The 18,465-nt window shown below is 49.9% G+C and overlaps 1 protein-coding gene across 6 annotated transcripts in view; it reads left to right on the top strand.

Annotated features, from left to right (window-relative positions):
• Window positions 1-18,465, top strand: part of LOC124006089 (epithelial discoidin domain-containing receptor 1-like) — an 87,003-nt gene that overhangs the window by 20,483 nt on the left and 48,055 nt on the right. For all 6 annotated transcript variants that reach the window (XM_046315855.1, XM_046315853.1, XM_046315852.1 and 3 more), the window contains one exon: window positions 7,076-7,233. In XM_046315855.1, coding sequence (XP_046171811.1) covers window positions 7,134-7,233 — 100 coding nt within the window. In that variant the 5' untranslated portion in view covers window positions 7,076-7,133. The remainder of the gene's footprint in view (window positions 1-7,075; window positions 7,234-18,465) is intronic.

Raw genomic sequence — 18,465 nt, forward strand, 5'->3', positions numbered from 1 at the left:
ATTAAAGTTAGCTGGCTAACTCATTGATCCTACTTTGTAGTATACCCCTCTGAGGTCTCAATACCTCACAAACAGATCTGGGACCAGGCTATCACTGACTCACAGACAAAATAACAAAATCATCTGCTCTCGTTCAGGAAAGCCTTCAAGTGCCACCTTGTTTCCCCAGTTGACACTATCGAACACTGTAAGTGCTTGGAAGGTTAAAAGGTGTTTCCTTCTATCCAGGACTCACTGAATGGTTGTGCCTCAGTGACTCCCTCTACTCCCTCTACTGGGTCTGACGGAAACCCAGAACAAAGACCTCACTCCTTTCTAACCTCCCCAGTGGGAGGGTTACTATTACTGTCTGTCTGACTGACTGTCTGACTGCGGAGAGAAATGGTCTGTCTGTCTTATTGACTGGCTGACTGCGGAGAGAAACGGTCTCTCTGTCTGACTGACTGGCTGACTGGGGAGAGAAATGGTCTGTCTGTCTTACTGACTGGCTGACTGGGGAGAGAAACGGTCTATCTGTCTTACTGACTGGGGAGAGAAACGGTCTGTCTGTTACTGACTGGCTGACTGGGGAGAGAAATGGTCTGTCTGTCTTACTGACTGGCTGACTGGGGAGAGAAACGGTCTGTCTGTCTTACTGACTGGCTGACTGGGGAGAGAAACTGTCTGTCTTTCTTACTGACTGGCTGACTGGGGAGAGAAACGGTCTGTCTTTCTTACTGACTGGCTGAATGGGGAGAGAAACGGTCTGTCTGTCTTACTGACTGGCTGACTGGGGAGAGAAATGGTCTGTCTGTCTTACTGACTGGCTGACTGGGGAGAGAAATGGTCTGTCTTACTGACTGGCTGACTGGGGAGAGAAACGGTCTGTCTGTCTTACTGACTGGCTGACTGGGGAGAGAAACGGTCTGTCTGTCTTACTGACTGGCTGACTGGGGAGAGAAACGGTCTGTCTGTTACTGACTGGCTGACTGGGGAGAGAAATGGTCTGTCTGTCTTACTGACTGGCTGACTGGGGAGAGAAACGGTCTGTATTTCTTACTGACTGGCTGACTGGGGAGAGAAACGGTCTGTCTGTCTTACTTACTGGCTGACTGGGGAGAGAAACGGTCTGTTTTTCTTACTGACTGGCTGACTGGGGAGAGAAACGGTCTGTCTGTCTTACTGACTGGGAGAGAAATGGTCTGTCTGTTACTGACTGGCTGACTGGGGAGAGAAATGGTCTGTCTGTCTTACTGACTGGCTGACTGGGGAGAGAAACGGTCTGTCTTTCTTTCTGACTGGCTGACTGGGGAAACGGTCTGTCTGTCTTACTGACTGGCTGACTGGGGAGAGAAACGGTCTGTCTGTCTTACTGACTGGGGAGAGAAACGGTCTGTCTGTTACTGACTGGCTGACTGGGGAGAGAAACGGGTCTGTCTTACTGACTGGGGAAAAACGGTCTGTCTGTTACTGACTGGCTGACTGGGGAGAGAAATGGTCTGTCTGTCTTACTGACTGGCTGACTGGGGAGAGAAACGGTCTGTCTGTCTTACTGACTGGCTGACTGGGGAGAGAAACAGTCTGTCTGTTACTGACTGGCTGACTGGGGAGAGAAACGGTCTGTCTGTCTTACTGACTGGCTGACTGGGGAGAGAAACGGTCTGTCTGTCTTACTGACTGGGGAGAGAAACGGTCTGTCTGTTACTGACTGGCTGACTGGGGAGAGAAATGGTCTGTCTGTCTTACTGACTGGCTGACTGGGGAGAGAAAAACGGTCTGTCTGTCTTACTGACTGGGGAGAGAAACGGTCTGTCTGTTACTGACTGGCTGACTGGGGAGAAATGACTGGGGAGAGAAATGGTCTGTCTGTCTTACTGACTGGCTGACTGGGGAGAGAAACGGTCTGTCTGTCTTACTGACTGGCTGACTGGGGAGAGAAACTGTCTGTCTTTCTTACTGACTGGCTGACTGGGGAGAGAAACGGTCTGTCTTTCTTACTGACTGGCTGAATGGGGAGAGAAACGGTCTGTCTGTCTTACTGACTGGCTGACTGGGGAGAGAAATGGTCTGTCTGTCTTACTCTGGCTGACTGGGGAGAGAAATGGTCTGTCTTACTGACTGGCTGACTGGGGAGAGAAACGGTCTGTCTGTCTTACTGACTGGCTGACTGGGGAGAGAAACGGTCTGTCTGTCTTACTGACTGGCTGACTGGGGAGAGAAACGGTCTGTCTGTTACTGACTGGCTGACTGGGGAGAGAAATGGTCTGTCTGTCTTACTGACTGGCTGACTGGGGAGAGAAACGGTCTGTATTTCTTACTGACTGGCTGACTGGGGAGAGAAACGGTCTGTCTGTCTTACTTACTGGCTGACTGGGGAGAGAAACGGTCTGTTTTTCTTACTGACTGGCTGACTGGGGAGAGAAACGGTCTGTCTGTCTTACTGACTGGGGAGAGAAATGGTCTGTCTGTTACTGACTGGCTGACTGGGGAGAGAAATGGTCTGTCTGTCTTACTGACTGGCTGACTGGGGAGAGAAACGGTCTGTCTTTCTTTCTGACTGGCTGACTGGGGAAACGGTCTGTCTGTCTTACTGACTGGCTGACTGGGGAGAGAAACGGTCTGTCTGTCTTACTGACTGGGGAGAGAAACGGTCTGTCTGTTACTGACTGGCTGACTGGGGAGAGAAACGGTCTGTCTGTCTTACTGACTGGGGAGAGAAACGGTCTGTCTGTTACTGACTGGCTGACTGGGGAGAGAAATGGTCTGTCTGTCTTACTGACTGGCTGACTGGGGAGAGAAACGGTCTGTCTGTCTTACTGACTGGCTGACTGGGGAGAGAAACAGTCTGTCTGTTACTGACTGGCTGACTGGGGAGAGAAATGGTCTGTCTGTCTTACTGACTGGCTGACTGGGGAGAGAAACGGTCTGTCTGTCTTACTGACTGGGGAGAGAAACGGTCTGTCTGTTACTGACTGGCTGACTGGGGAGAGAAATGGTCTGTCTGTCTTACTGACTGGCTGACTGGGGAGAGAAACGGTCTGTCTGTCTTACTGACTGGCTGACTGGGGAGAGAAATGGTCTGTCTGTCTTACTGACTGGCTGACTGGGGAGAGAAACGGTCTGTCTGTCTTACTGACTGGGGAGAGAAACGGTCTGTCTGTCTTACTGACTGGCTGACTGGGGAGAGAAATGGTCTGTCTGTCTTACTGACTGGCTGACTGGGGAGAGAAATGGTCTGTCTGTCTTACTGACTGGCTGACTGGGGAGAGAAACGGTCTGTCTGTCTTACTGACTGGCTGACTGGGGAGAGAAATGGTCTGTCTGTCTTACTGACTGGCTGACTGGGGAGAGAAACGGTCTGTCTGTCTTACTGACTGGGGAGAGAAACGGTCTGTCTGTCTTACTGACTGGCTGACTGGGGAGAGAAACGGTCTGTCTGTTACTGACTGGGGAGAGAAACGGTCTGTCTGTTACTGACTGGCTGACTGGGGAGAGAAATGGTCTGTCTGTCTTACTGACTGGCTGACTGGGGAGAGAAACGGTCTGTCTGTTACTGACTGGCTGACTGGGGAGAGAAACGGTCTGTCTGTCTTACTGACTGGCTGACTGAGGAGAGAAATGGTCTGTCTGTCTTACTGACTGGCTGACTGGGGAGAGAAACGGTCTGTCTGTCTTACTGACTGGGGAGAGAAACGGTCTGTCTGTTACTGACTGGCTGACTAAGGAGAGAAACGGTCTGTCTGTCTTACTGACTGTCTGTTACTGACTGGCTGACTGGGGAGAGAAACGGTCTGTCTGTCTTACTGACTGGCTGACTGGGGAGAGAAACGGTCTGTCTGTCTTACTGACTGGGGAGAGAAACGGTCTGTCTGTTACTGACTGGCTGACTGGGGAGAGAAACGGTCTGTCTGTTACTGACTGGCTGACTGGGGAGAGAAACGGTCTGTCTGTCTTACTGACTGGCTGACTGGGGAGAGAAACGGTCTGTCTGTCTTACTGACTGGCTGACTGGGGAGAGAAATGGTCTGTCTGTCTTACTGACTGGGGAGAGAAACGGTCTGTCTGTTACTGACTGGCTGACTGGGGAGAGAAACGGTCTGTCTTTCTTACTGACTGGCTGACTGGGGAGAGAAACGGTCTGTCTTTCTTACTGACTGGCTGACTGGGGAGAGAAATGGTCTGTCTGTCTTACTGACTGGCTGACTGGGGAGAGAAACGGTCTGTCTGTTACTGACTGGCTGACTGGGGAGAGAAACGGTCTGTCTGTCTTACTGACTGGGGAGAGAAATGGTCTGTCTGTCTTACTGACTGGGGAGAGAAACAGTCTCTGTGCCTGACAGAGAATATAATAGATTTAGAATCAGCTCCTTGTTCTACCCCATGCCCAAACTCAACCCCTTAGAATTAGACTGAGTGGAACGAGCATTCCAACACAAAGTTGGGCTTGATACCATCAAGTCCTATAGTATGGCAAACTCTCATAATATGGCCCAACTTGAATGGATGTTTTAATGGGCACTATTGATCTTAGCAGTTCCAAGACAATCACATTATACACTGAACAAAAATATAAATGCAACAATTTCAAATTTCAAAATTTTACTGAGTTACAGTTTATATAAGGCCCCAGTCTAACTCTCTTGCAACTGCTCTGGTGGACATTCCTGCAGTCAGCATGCCGAATGCACGCTCCCTCAACTTGAGACATCTGTGGCATTGTGTTGTGTGACAAAACTGTACATTTTAGAGTGGCCTTTTATTGTCCCCAACACAAGGTGCACCTGTGTAATGATCATGCTTTTCAATCAGCTTATTGATATGCCACACCTGTCAGGTGGATGGATTATCTTGGCAAAGGATAAATATTCACTAACATGGATATAAACACATTTGTGCACAAAATGAAAGAGAAATATGTTTTTTGTGCGTATGAAAAATGTCTGAGATCTTTTTTTTCAGCTCATTGCGTTTATATTTTTGTTCAGTATAGTTTGGAATGCAAACTACAATATGATTGTCATGAGCCAAAAGGAATCCAAACTTTTGTCAAACTTTCACTGAAGCATACTTTTTCATAAGAACATTTCTTCTCCCTCCCTCATTGCCTCCTTTCTTCCCTCTCCCCTCTCTCTGTCTGTTTTATTGTTGTGTGGTGGGACTTAGACAGCTGTTCATAACCATTAGTTAGCCTTGTGAATTAGTCTGGACAAATCATGTAAGTGGAGGGAGATGGCAATGGGATAGGGAGATAGATAGATGGTTTGCTAAACACCGTGGGCTCGCCTCACTTCCCTCACTAGCTTCTCCCTAAACACTGTGGCTTGTTTTTCCACTTAGACATGGCAGCTGCCTGGTGCCTCAAACACTTGACTGTCTATGCCAAACATAATCTTGGTTTTGGTTCGCGGTGATTTTCATTTGGTTGTATTTTCTTCAGAACCTAAGGTTTGTGTTTCCATCCAGTTTTGTGATCGCTGGTCAGCAAAAGTATTTTATCAGTTGTAACATTTGTTGAGTACCTTGTTATGGATTGTGACGGGGATCATTTTTAGGATTGTTGACATAGTGGACAGGCCAGCAGAGGGAGATTCTCAGCTCTGGTTTGGCATGCTTAGAGTTACTGGAATCCTGTAAGAGACATATTTCAACATGGTGTCATCTGGCACAGCAGACACACACTGCTTCACTCGTTTGGAAGGCTCGGGTGTTTTCTCAAAACAAGCTGTCTACTCTCTCTCCCTCTCTCTGAACACTTGCACCCTGTATCTGTTGCCTAGCGCCTGTCTTTTGTTCTGGACAGCTGCACTGGCTGGCTATCCCTGAAATCTCCTCTGTGTCGCACGCACGCACGCACACACACACACACACACACACACACACACACACTATGTCATCCATGTCAGCTGGACTGCTCCGTCGTTCCATCCTTCTCTTCTGTTCTTTATGCCTACAATTCCACTTTTCACTCGTCTTCATACCTCCCTTCATTCCCTCCCTCTGTCCATCACACTGTCGCTCCCCTTCCTCTGTGTCCCTACAGCTGTGTGTCAGCTGTCGGTCTGTGCCAGTGAAGTCAGTGGGCCCACAGGGAAACCAGGCCACCCCTCTACACCCCCTCCCCTACCAGCTGTCTCCCCCTCCCTACCCCCATCACCCCCAATCATTAAGCAACCACCAGTAAAACTACTGGACAAGCCTTTTTGTGTCTCGTAGATGGGTAACTACAGCACCCTATCCACCCTATCAGGCCCCAGTCTAACTACTACAGCACCCTATCAGGCCCCAGTCTAACTACTACAGCACCCTATCAGGCCCCAGTCTAACTACTACAGCACCCTATCAGGCCCCAGTCTAACTACTACAGCACCCTATCAAGCCCCAGTCTAACTACTACAGCACCCTATCAAGCCCCAGTCTAACTACTACAGCACCCTATCAGGCCCCAGTCTAACTACTACAACACCCTATCAGGCCCCAGTCTAACTACTACAGCACCCTATCAAGCCCCAGTCTAACTACTACAGCACCCTATCAGGCCCCAGTCTAACTACTACAACACCCTATCAGGCCCCAGTCTAACTACTACAGCACCCTATCAAGCCCCAGTCTAACTACTACAGCACCCTATCAGGCCCCAGTCTAACTACTACAGCACCCTATCAGGCCCCAGTCTAACTACTACAGCACCCTATCAGGTCCCAGTCTAATGTTCTCTGTGCTGTGGTGCCACTGGTCTGTTTTGTTGGATTTTGTGGTGTTGAATTGAGTTATTTTGTTGTGTTATATTGTGTTGTATTATATTGTGTCATGTTGTGTTGTATTATATTGCTTACATTTTGAGTTGCTCTCCAATGAGTCCATGGTGTCTGGTTCACATGTACACAGGGCTGACAGACAGGGATTCATAAATCACAGAGGAAGCTACTGTATCTACTAGACTGGACCTGACATTTAGACAGAAACTCATCCACACGGATTATCACCCCTCTCTCTCATTCTTCCTACTCTCTCGTATTCTGTCTTTCATGATACAAAATAAATGATTCATGCATTTTGAAATCTTCTAATCCTTCCCCTCTCTCTATCCCTCTGTTAGGTATGCCTGTGGTTGTCAGCGCGTCTCCGGACAGGTAACCGGGTGTGTTGCTGGTGCCATGGCAACGCCAGAGCTGCGGCTGTTTCCTGTCATTGTGGTTACCGTCATCCTGGTGGCGTTGTCGGCTGCGGATGACCACGACTGGCACTTTAAACCAGGTGAGAGGTCAAAGGTCAGATGTCAGACAGGAAGTGACTGCTTAAGGTCAAGGTCAAATCAGACCCCCAGAATATGATTGGTCATTATTGTTGAAGAGTTTGGGTTCTCAATAACTTACCTAGTTAAAGCCAAGGTAGGTAGTAGACGGACTAGGGATTGATGATCGTTGACCAATCGACCAGGTTTAATACAATTGGAGTCACAACAAGGGAAAAATCAGAACAGATGTGTTTTACCTTCCACTCAAGATCTCACAGGCACCTCCTCAGAAATGTCAGACAATTCCATCTCAACCTTACCCATTGCCTTGTCCTCCTCCTCCACCCCTCCATCCTTCGCCCTCTCTGTCCCTTTCCTGTCTACACTCTCCTCACATTGTTGAATGTGTGCCTTACGTCTGTCCATCCGCTATCAGCAGCCGATCCTGTTTCAGGTCCATGTCTCCCAGGCAGCCATGTGTAAAAAGAGAGAGATTGTAGCAGGGAGAGAGAGATGGTAGCAGGGAGAATGAGCCTTGGGTATTCAGCCTCACTAATGTACAGGCCGCTCATCACCTGTCAATCATACAAAGAGAGAGAGGGGAAGGAGGGAGGGGAGGAGAGGGATCGAGATAGAGTAGAGAAAATGAAACTCCACAAGGTGAAACCAGAGCTGCCACCTGCAGGGTAGAAGCAGACAGTAAATTATCTGTCTCCCGCACACACACACGCATGCACAGGTTTGTGTCATCTGATTTGATCCATATGGTTATTATTTCCACACCGTTGCTGCGGTAATGCAACAAGTCTTTTATAGGAGGAAATAGCCCATTAGTACCGGGATATGAACTGATATGAAGAGTAAATAAAGGAAGGGAAACACCCACCATGTGTGTGAAAGGGGGAGAAAGAGAGATGGAGCGTGGGAAGAAAGCCAATGGAGACAGAGAGGGCAATGACAGAGAGGGGACTAAAAAGAGAGAAGGGGAGGCCTGGAGAGTTTTAGTGGCAGCTAGGTAATGATGTAATGAAACAGGCCTGGCCGTGTGGGGGTGTAGGGGGTAGGTGTGTGTGTGTCTCAGAGGTTTTATCTTCCAACCCCACATTCCTATCCACTGACTCACTGACAGCAACTGAGTTAGAACTTCCCCACTTATCACCCCCCATGCCCTCATATCACTGACAGCATCATTATCACCCCGCCATGCCCTCATATCACTGACAGCATCATTATCACCCCCCATGCCCTCATATCACTGACAGCAACATTATCACCCCCCCATGCCCTCATATCACTGACAGCATCATTATCACGTCCCCATATCACTGACAGCATCATTATCACCCCCCATGCCCTCATATCACTGACAGCATCATTATCACGTCCCCATATCACTGACAGCATAATTATCACCCCCATGCCCTCATATCACTGACAGCAACATTATCACCCCCCCATGCCCTCATATCACTGACAGCATCATTATCACGTCCCCATATCACTGACAGCATCATTATCACCCCCATGCCCTCATATCACTGACAGCATCATTATCACGTCCCCATATCACTGACAGCATCATTATCACCCCCATGCCCTCATATCACTGACAGCATCATTATCACGTCCCCATATCACTGACAGCATAATTATCACCCCCATGCCCTCATATCACTGACAGCAACATTATCACCCCCCCATGCCCTCATATCACTGACAGCATCATTATCACGTCCCCATATCACTGACAGCATCATTATCACCCCCCATGCCCTCATATCACTGACAGCATCATTATCACGTCCCCATATCAATGACAGCATCAGTTATCCACATCCCCATATCAATGACAGAATCAGTTATCCACGTCCCATATCAATGACAGTATCAGTTATCCATGCACCATATCAATGACTGTATCAGTTATCCACGTCCCCATATCAATGACAGTATCAGTTATCCACGCACCATATCAATGACAGTATCAGTTATCCACGTCACCATATCAATGACAGTATCAGTTATCCACGTCCCCATATCAATGACAGTATCAGTTATCCACATCCCCATATCAATGACAATATCAGTTATCCACGTCCCCATATCAATGACAATATCAGTTATCCACGTCCCCATATCAATGACAGTATCAGTTATCCACGCACCATATCAATGACAGCATCAGTTATCCACGTCCCCATATCAATGACAGTATCAGTTATCCACGTCCCCATATCAATGACAGTATCAGTTATCCACGTCCCCACATCAATGACAGTATCAGTTATCCACGCACCATATCAATGACAGTATCAGTTATCCACGTCCCCATATCAATGACAGTATCAGTTATCCACGTCCCCATATCAATGACAGTATCAGTTATCCACGCACCATATCAATGACAGTATCAGTTATCCACGTCACCATATCAATGACAGTATCAGTTATCCACGTCCCCATATCAATGACAGTATCAGTTATCCACATCCCCATATCAATGACAATATCAGTTATCCACGTCCCCATATCAATGACAATATCAGTTATCCACGTCCCCATATCAATGACAGTATCAGTTATCCACGCACCATATCAATGACAGCATCAGTTATCCACGTCCCCATATCAATGACAGTATCAGTTATCCACGTCCCCATATCAATGACAGTATCAGTTATCCACGTCCCCACATCAATGACAGTATCAGTTATCCACGCACCATATCAATGACAGTATCAGTTATCCACGTCCCCATATCAATGACAGTATCAGTTATCCACGTCCCCATATCAATGACAGTATCAGTTATCCACGCACCATATCAATGACAGTATCAGTTATCCAGGCACCATATCAATGACAGCATCAGTTATCCACGTCCCCATATCAATGACAGCATCAGTTATCCACGTCCCCATATCAATGACAGAATCAGTTATCTACATCCCCATATCAATGACAGCATCAGTTATCCACGTCCCCATATCAATGACAGTATCAGTTATCCACGTCCCCATATCAATGACAGAATCAGTTATCCACGCACCATATCAATGACCGCATCAGTTATCCACGTCCCCATATCAATGACAGTATCAGTTATCCACGTCCCCATATCAATGACAGTATCAGTTATCCACGCACCATATCAATGACAGTATCAGTTATCCACGTCCCCATATCAATGACAGTATCAGTTATCCACGTCCCCATATCAATGACTGTCACGCCTTGGTCATTGTATCTTGTGTTTTTGTTATATGTTTGGGTAGGCCAGGGTGTGACATGGGTTTATATGTTGTATTTCGTATTGGGGTTTGTATTAATTGGGAGTGTGTATTATTAGGGGTGTGTCTAGTTAGGCTTGGCTGCCTGAGGCGATTCCTAATTGGAGTCAGCTGATTCTCGTTGTCTCGGATTGGGAACCGTATTTAGGTAGCCTGAGTGCGCGTTGTATTTCGTGGGTGATTGTACCTGTCTCTGTGTTAGTCACCAGATAGGCTGTAATTAGTTTCACTCGTTTGTTGTTTTCATATTTTCAGTTATTTCATGTACCGCATTATCTTCATTAAAAGTCATGAGTAACCTACACGCTGCATTTCGGTCTGACTCTCTTCAAACAACAGACGAACTTCGTTACAGAATCACCCACCACCATTCACAGACCGAGCAGCGTGTGAACTGGCAGGATCTAAAGGAGGACGTTATGGACGGCTGAAGCAGGGATTATACGACGTGGGAAGAAATCGACAGGTGGGCGGCCGACCCAGAGCGAGTGCAGGAGCCCGCCTGGGATTCCCTACAGCAATGCGAAGAGGGCTATACACGTATGGAATCGAAAAGGAAAGCACGGTTATACAGAGCGAGAACAGAAGGTAACGGGGGAAAGCGCAGAGAGAGAGTGGCAGAGTCAGGAGTCAGACCTGAGCCTACTCTCCCTGTTAATTGTGAGGAGCAGCAATATGAGGACTTCTGGTCTTGGGAGATGATATTAGATGGAAAAGGACCCTGGGCGCAGCCGGGAGAATATCGCCGTCCCAAGGAGGAAATGGAAGCAGATAAAGCGGAGAGGCGCATGTATGAGGAGGCAGCACGGCGACGCGGTTGGAAACCGGAAAGTCACCCCCAAAAAAATATTGGGGGGGGCTAAAAGGGAGAATAGTTATGCCAGGTAGGAAACCTGCGCATACTCCCTGTGCTCACCGTTGGGCTAGAGAGACCGGGCAGGCACCGTGTTATGCTATGGAGCGCACGGTGTTTCCAGTGCGGGTGCAGAGCCAGCTGCTACACATACCAGCCCTTCCTATTGGCCGGGCTAGAGTGGGCATCGAGCCAGGTAAGCTTGGGCAGGCTCGGTGCTCAAGAGCTCCAGTGCGCCTGCACGGTCCGGTCTATCCAGAGCCACCTCTACACACCAGTCCTCCGGTAGCAGCTCCCCGCACCAGGCTTCCTGTGCGTGTCCTCGCGCCAGTACCACCAGTTCCAGCACCACGCACCAGGCCTCCAGTGCGCCTCGCCTGTTCAGCGCAGCCAGTGCTTTTCTCCCTCCTGCGCTGCTGGAGTCTCCCGCTTGTTTAGCGCAGCCAGAGCTGTTCTCTTCTCCTGCGCTGCCAGAGTCTCCTGTCTGTCCAGCGCCACCAGTGCTCCCAGTCGGCCCAGCGCGTCCAGTGCGCATCGCCTGTTCAGCACAGCCAGTGCTTTTCTCCCCTCCTGTGCTATTGGAGTCTCCCGCCTGTTCAGCGCAGCCAGAGCCTTTCTCCTCTCCTGCGCTGCCGGAGTCTCCTGTCTGTCCAGCGCCACCAGTGCTACCAGTCGGCCCAGCGCGTCCAGTGCGCCTCGCCTGTTCAGCGCAGCCAGAGCCTTTCTCCTCTCCTGCACTGCCGGAGTCTCCTGTCTGCCCAGTGCTGCCAGTCGGCCCAGCGTCACCAGTCTGCCAGGATCCACCAGAAGTGCCAGTCTGCCAGGATCCGCCAGAAGTGCCAGTCTGCCAAGATCTTCTAGATCGGCCAGACAACCTGAATCATCCAGGTCCACCAGCCAGCCAGGATTTACCGGAGCCTACTACCTGCCTGAGCTTCCTCTCAGTCCTGAGCTTCCTCTCAGTACTGAGCTTCCTACTAGGCTTCCTCTCTGTACTGGGCTCCCTCTCAGTACCGGGCTTCCCCAGTACCGGGCTCAGTACCGGGCTGCTTTGGTCCCGGCTGCCCCTCTGCCCGGGCTGCCCCTCTGTCCTGAGATGCCCCTCTGTCCTCTGCCCCTCCCTGAGATGCCCCTCTGTCCCCTGCCCCTCTGTCCTGAGATGCCCCTCTGTCCCGTCCCCTCTGTCCCGAGATGCCCCTCTGTCCTGCCCCTCTGTCCTGAGATGCCCCTCTGTCCTGAGATGCCCCTCTGTCCCGAGATGCCCCTCTGCCCCTCTGTCCCGAGTTGCCCCTCTGTCCCGAGTTGCCCCTCTGTCCCGAGCTGCCCCTCTGTCCCCTCTGTCCCGAGCTGCCCCTCTGTCCCGTCCCCTCTGTCCCGAGCTGCCCCTCTGTCCCGAGCTGCCCCTCTGTCCCGAGCTGCCCCTCGGTCCCGAGCTGCCCCTCGGTCCCGAGCTGCCCCTCGGTCCCGAGCTGCCCCTCAGTTATGTGGGGATCAGGGTGAGGACTATTAGGCCATGGTCGGCGGAGAAGGTGGATTATCCTAGGACGCGAAGGGGAGGAACTAGGACATTTATGGAGTGGGGTCCACGTCCCGAGCCAGAACCGCCACCATGGACAGACGCCCACCCGGACCCTCCCTATGCTCTTGAGGTGCGTCCCGGAGTCTGCACCTTAGGGGGGGGGGTTCTGTCACGCCTTGGTCATTGTATTTTGTGTTTTTGTTATATGTTTGGGTAGGCCAGGGTGTGACATGGGTTTATATGTTGTATTTCGTATTGGGGTTTGTATTAATTGGGAGTGTGTATTATTAGGGGTGTGTCTAGTTAGGCTTGGCTGCCTGAGGCGATTCCTAATTGGAGTCAGCTGATTCTCGTTGTCTCGGATTGGGAACCGTATTTAGGTAGCCTGAGTGCGCGTTGTATTTCGTGGGTGATTGTACCTGTCTCTGTGTTAGTCACCAGATAGGCTGTAATTAGTTTCACTCGTTTGTTGTTTTCATATTTTCAGTTATTTCATGTACCGCATTATCTTCATTAAAAGTCATGAGTAACCTACACGCTGCATTTCGGTCTGACTCTCTTCAAACAACAGACGAACTTCGTTACAGAATCACCCACCACCATTCACAGACCGAGCAGCGTGTGAACTGGCAGGATCTAAAGGAGGACGTTATGGACGGCTGAAGCAGGGATTATACGACGTGGGAAGAAATCGACAGGTGGGCGGCCGACCCAGAACGAGTGCAGGAGCCCGCCTGGGATTCCCTACAGCAATGCGAAGAGGGCTATACACGTATGGAATCGAAAAGGAAAGCACGGTTATACAGAGCGAGAACCGAAGGTAACGGGGGAAAGCGCAGAGAGAGAGTGGCAGAGTCAGGAGTCAGACCTGAGCCTACTCTCCCTGTTAATTGTGAGGAGCAGCAATATGAGGACTTCTGGTCTTGGGAGATGATATTAGATGGAAAAGGACCCTGGGCGCAGCCGGGAGAATATCGCCGTCCCAAGGAGGAAATGGAAGCAGCTAAAGCGGAGAGGCGCATGTATGAGGAGGCAGCACGGCGACGCGGTTGGAAACCGGAAAGTCACCCCCCAAAAAATATTGGGGGGGGCTAAAAGGGAGAATAGTTATGCCAGGTAGGAAACCTGCGCATACTCCCTGTGCTCACCGTTGGGCTAGAGAGACCGGGCAGGCACCGTGTTATGCTATGGAGCGCACGGTGTTTCCAGTGCGGGTGCAGAGCCAGCTGCGACACATACCAGCCCTTCCTATTGGCCGGGCTAGAGTGGGCATCGAGCCAGGTAAGCTTGGGCAGGCTCGGTGCTCAAGAGCTCCAGTGCGCCTGCACGGTCCGGTCTATCCAGAGCCACCTCTACACACCAGTCCTCCGGTAGCAGCTCCCCGCACCAGGCTTCCTGTGCGTGTCCTCGCGCCAGTACCACCAGTTCCAGCACCACGCACCAGGCCTCCAGTGCGCCTCGCCTGTTCAGCGCAGCCAGTGCTTTTCTCCCCTCCTGCGCTGCTGGAGTCTCCCGCTTGTTTAGCGCAGCCAGAGCTGTTCTCTTCTCCTGCGCTGCCAGAGTCTCCTGTCTGTCCAGCGCCACCAGTGCTCCCAGTCGGCCCAGCGCGTCCAGTGCGCATCGCCTGTTCAGCACAGCCAGTGCTTTTCTCCCCTCCTGTGCTATTGGAGTCTCCCGCCTGTTCAGCGCAGCCAGAGCCTTTCTCCTCTCCTGCGCTGCCGGAGTCTCCTGTCTGTCCAGCGCCACCAGTGCTACCAGTCGGCCCAGCGCGTCCAGTGCGCCTCGCCTGTTCAGCGCAGCCAGAGCCTTTCTCCTCTCCTGCACTGCCGGAGTCTCCTGTCTGCCCAGTGCTGCCAGTCGGCCCAGCGTCACCAGTCTGCCAGGATCCACCAGAAGTGCCAGTCTGCCAGGATCCGCCAGAAGTGCCAGTCTGCCAAGATCTTCTAGATCGGCCAGACAACCTGAATCATCCAGGTCCACCAGCCAGCCAGGATTTACCGGAGCCTACTACCTGCCTGAGCTTCCTCTCAGTCCTGAGCTTCCTCTCAGTACTGAGCTTCCTACTAGGCTTCCTCTCAGTACTGGGCTCCCTCTCAGTACCGGGCTTCCCCTCAGTACCGGGCTGCTTTGGTCCCGGGCTGCCCCTCTGTCCCGGGCTGCCCCTCTGTCCTGAGATGCCCCTCTGTCCTGAGATGCCCCTCTGTCCTGAGATGCCCCTCTGTCCCGAGATGCCCCTCTGTCCCGAGTTGCCCCTCTGTCCCGAGTTGCCCCTCTGTCCCGAGCTGCCCCTCTGTCCCGAGCTGCCCCTCTGTCCCGAGCTGCCCCTCTGTCCCGAGCTGCCCCTCGGTCCCGAGCTGCCCCTCGGTCCCGAGCTGCCCCTCGGTCCCGAGCTGCCCCTCAGTTATGTGGGGATCAGGGTGAGGACTATTAGGCCATGGTCGGCGGAGAAGGTGGATTATCCTAGGACGCGAAGGGGAGGAACTAGGACATTTATGGAGTGGGGTCCACGTCCCGAGCCAGAACCGCCACCATGGACAGACGCCCACCCGGACCCTCCCTATGCTCTTGAGGTGCGTCCCGGAGTCTGCACCTTAGGGGGGGGGGTTCTGTCACGCCTTGGTCATTGTATTTTGTGTTTTTGTTATATGTTTGGGTAGGCCAGGGTGTGACATGGGTTTATATGTTGTATTTCGTATTGGGGTTTGTATTAATTGGGAGTGTGTATTATTAGGGGTGTGTCTAGTTAGGCTTGGCTGCCTGAGGCGATTCCTAATTGGAGTCAGCTGATTCTCGTTGTCTCGGATTGGGAACCGTATTTAGGTAGCCTGAGTGCGCGTTGTATTTCGTGGGTGATTGTACCTGTCTCTGTGTTAGTCACCAGATAGGCTGTAATTAGTTTCACTTGTTTGTTGTTTTCATAATTTCAGTTATTTCATGTACCGCATTATCTTCATTAAAAGTCATGAGTAACCTACACGCTGCATTTCGGTCTGACTCTCTTCAAACAACAGACGAACTTCGTTACAATGACAGTATCAGTTATCCACGTCCCCATATCAATGACCGTATCCGTTATCCACGTCCCCATATCAATGACAGTATCAGTTATCCACGTCCCCATATCAATGACAGTATCAGTTATCCACGTCCCCATATCAATGACATCATCAGTTATCCACGTCCCCATATCAATGACAGTATCAGTTATCCACGTCCCCATATCAATGACAGCATCAGTTATCCACGCACCATATCAATGACAGTATCGGTTATCCACGTCCCTATATCAATGACAGTATCAGTTATCCACGTCCCCATATCAATGACAGTATCAGTTATCCACGTCCCTATATCAATGACAGTATCACTTATCCACGTCCCCATATCAATGACAGTATCAGTTATCCACGTCCCCATATCAATGACAGTATCAGTTATCCACGCACCATATCAATGACAGTATCAGTTATCCACGTCCCCATATCAATGACAGTATCAGTTATCCACGTCCCCATATCAATGACAGTATCAGTTATCCACGTCCCCATATCAATGACAGTATCAGTTATCCACGTCCCCATATCAATGACTGTATCAGTTATCCACGTCCCCATATCAATGACAGTATCAGTTTTCCACGTCCCTATATCAATGACAGTATCAGTTATCCACGTCCCCATATCACTGACAGTATCAGTTATCCACGCACCATATCAATGACAGTATCAGTTATCCACGTCCTCATATCAATGACAGTATCAGTTATCCACGCACCATATCAATGACAGCATCAGTTATCCACGTCCCCATATCAATGACAGTATCAGTTATCCACGTCCCCATATCAATGACAGCATCAGTTATCCACGCACCATATCAATGACAGCATCAGTTATCCACGTCCCCATATCAATGACAGCATCAGTTATCCACGTCCCCATATCAATGACAGCATCAGTTATCCACGTCCCCATATCAATGACAGCATCAGTTATCCACGCACCATATCAATGACAGCATCAGTTATCCACGTCTCCATATCAATGACAGCATCAGTTATCCACGTCCCCATATCAATGACAGAATCAGTTATCCACGTCCCCATATCAATGACAGCATCAGTTATCCACGTCCCCATATCACTGACAGTATCAGTTATCCACGTCCCCATATCACTAACAGTATCAGTTATCCACGTCCCCATATCAATGACAGAATCAGTTATCCACGTCCCCATATCACTAACAGTATCAGTTATCCACGTCCCCATATCAATGACAGTATCAGTTATCCACGCCAGCATATCGATGACAGTATCAGTTATCCACGCACCATATCAATGACAGTATCAGTTATCCATGCACCATATCAATGACAGTATCAGTTATCCACGTCCCCATATCAATGACAGTATCAGTTATCCACATCCCCATATCAATGACAGTATCAGTTATCCACGTCCTCATATCAATGACAGCATCAGTTATCCATGTCCCCATATCAATGACAGTATCAGTTATCCACGCACCATATCAATGACAGCATCAGTTATCCACGTCCCCATATCAATGACACGATCAGTTATCCATGTCCCCATATCAGTGACAGCATCCATAACAATAACTGAGTTATACCCCTCCTACTAGCATCACCCCTTTATCGCATCTCATTTTCCATCACCCCCCCACACCCCCTTCCTTTCACTCACTGTGAAGACTGGTTCTCTGCCCTCTATTTGGTCATGTCTGACCCTCTAGTTAAGTCATGGCAGATAGTTAAGTCGTTTGATAATGCCTGGTTGATATATGCCTCTAGGACTGTTGTCGGGGCTGATATTTTCACCGGGCAGAGTAGAGCTGTCCATTTAATCTGGTTAACTGCCCTATGTCCTCCTTATCCCCTCTTTCACTATCCACTCCACTTCCACCTTCTCCTCTTCTTTCTCCTCCCCTCCCCCTCCTCATGCCCCTCTTCCTTCTCTTTCTCCTTCCCCTCCTACTCTTTTTACTCCTGTATTCACCTCACCTCATCTGCCTGTTAAAGTAAAAACTATGGAGAATGATACCTCTTCAGGGTTATAAACTAACAGAAGGTTATCTGTGTGTAATGACCTTGGCAGCTCCTATTCTTCAATATTCATCCTATTAGATTATTAATTAACATTGACTCTACGTGTTTCTTCCTGAGTGACTAGAAGAGCAATAAGAGGTGACAAGGACATTATTGGATGAGCTCCCCTACGCAGTGTGATGATGTGTCCCAAATGGCTCCCTATTCCCTATGGAATGTATTGCTTTTGACCAGAACCTTGGAGTAGGGTGCCTTGTAGGAAAGATAGGAAATATGGAGAAGGAAAGATAGGGAATATAGACAAGGAAAGATTGCGACGGAGATTATGGTCCTTCTGTAGCTCAGTTGGTAGAGCATGGCGCTTGTAACGCCAGGGTAGTGGGTTCGATTCCCGGGACCACCCATACGTAGAATGTATGCACACATGACTGTAAGTCGCTTTGGATAAAAGCGTCTGCTAAATGGCATATATTATATATATTAGATTACTTAATGCTGCATGACCAATGACTGGCTCCAA

The sequence above is a fragment of the Oncorhynchus gorbuscha genome, linkage group LG19, assembly GCF_021184085.1.
Source record: "Oncorhynchus gorbuscha isolate QuinsamMale2020 ecotype Even-year linkage group LG19, OgorEven_v1.0, whole genome shotgun sequence".
NCBI classification, from domain to species: Eukaryota; Metazoa; Chordata; class Actinopteri; order Salmoniformes; family Salmonidae; genus Oncorhynchus; species Oncorhynchus gorbuscha.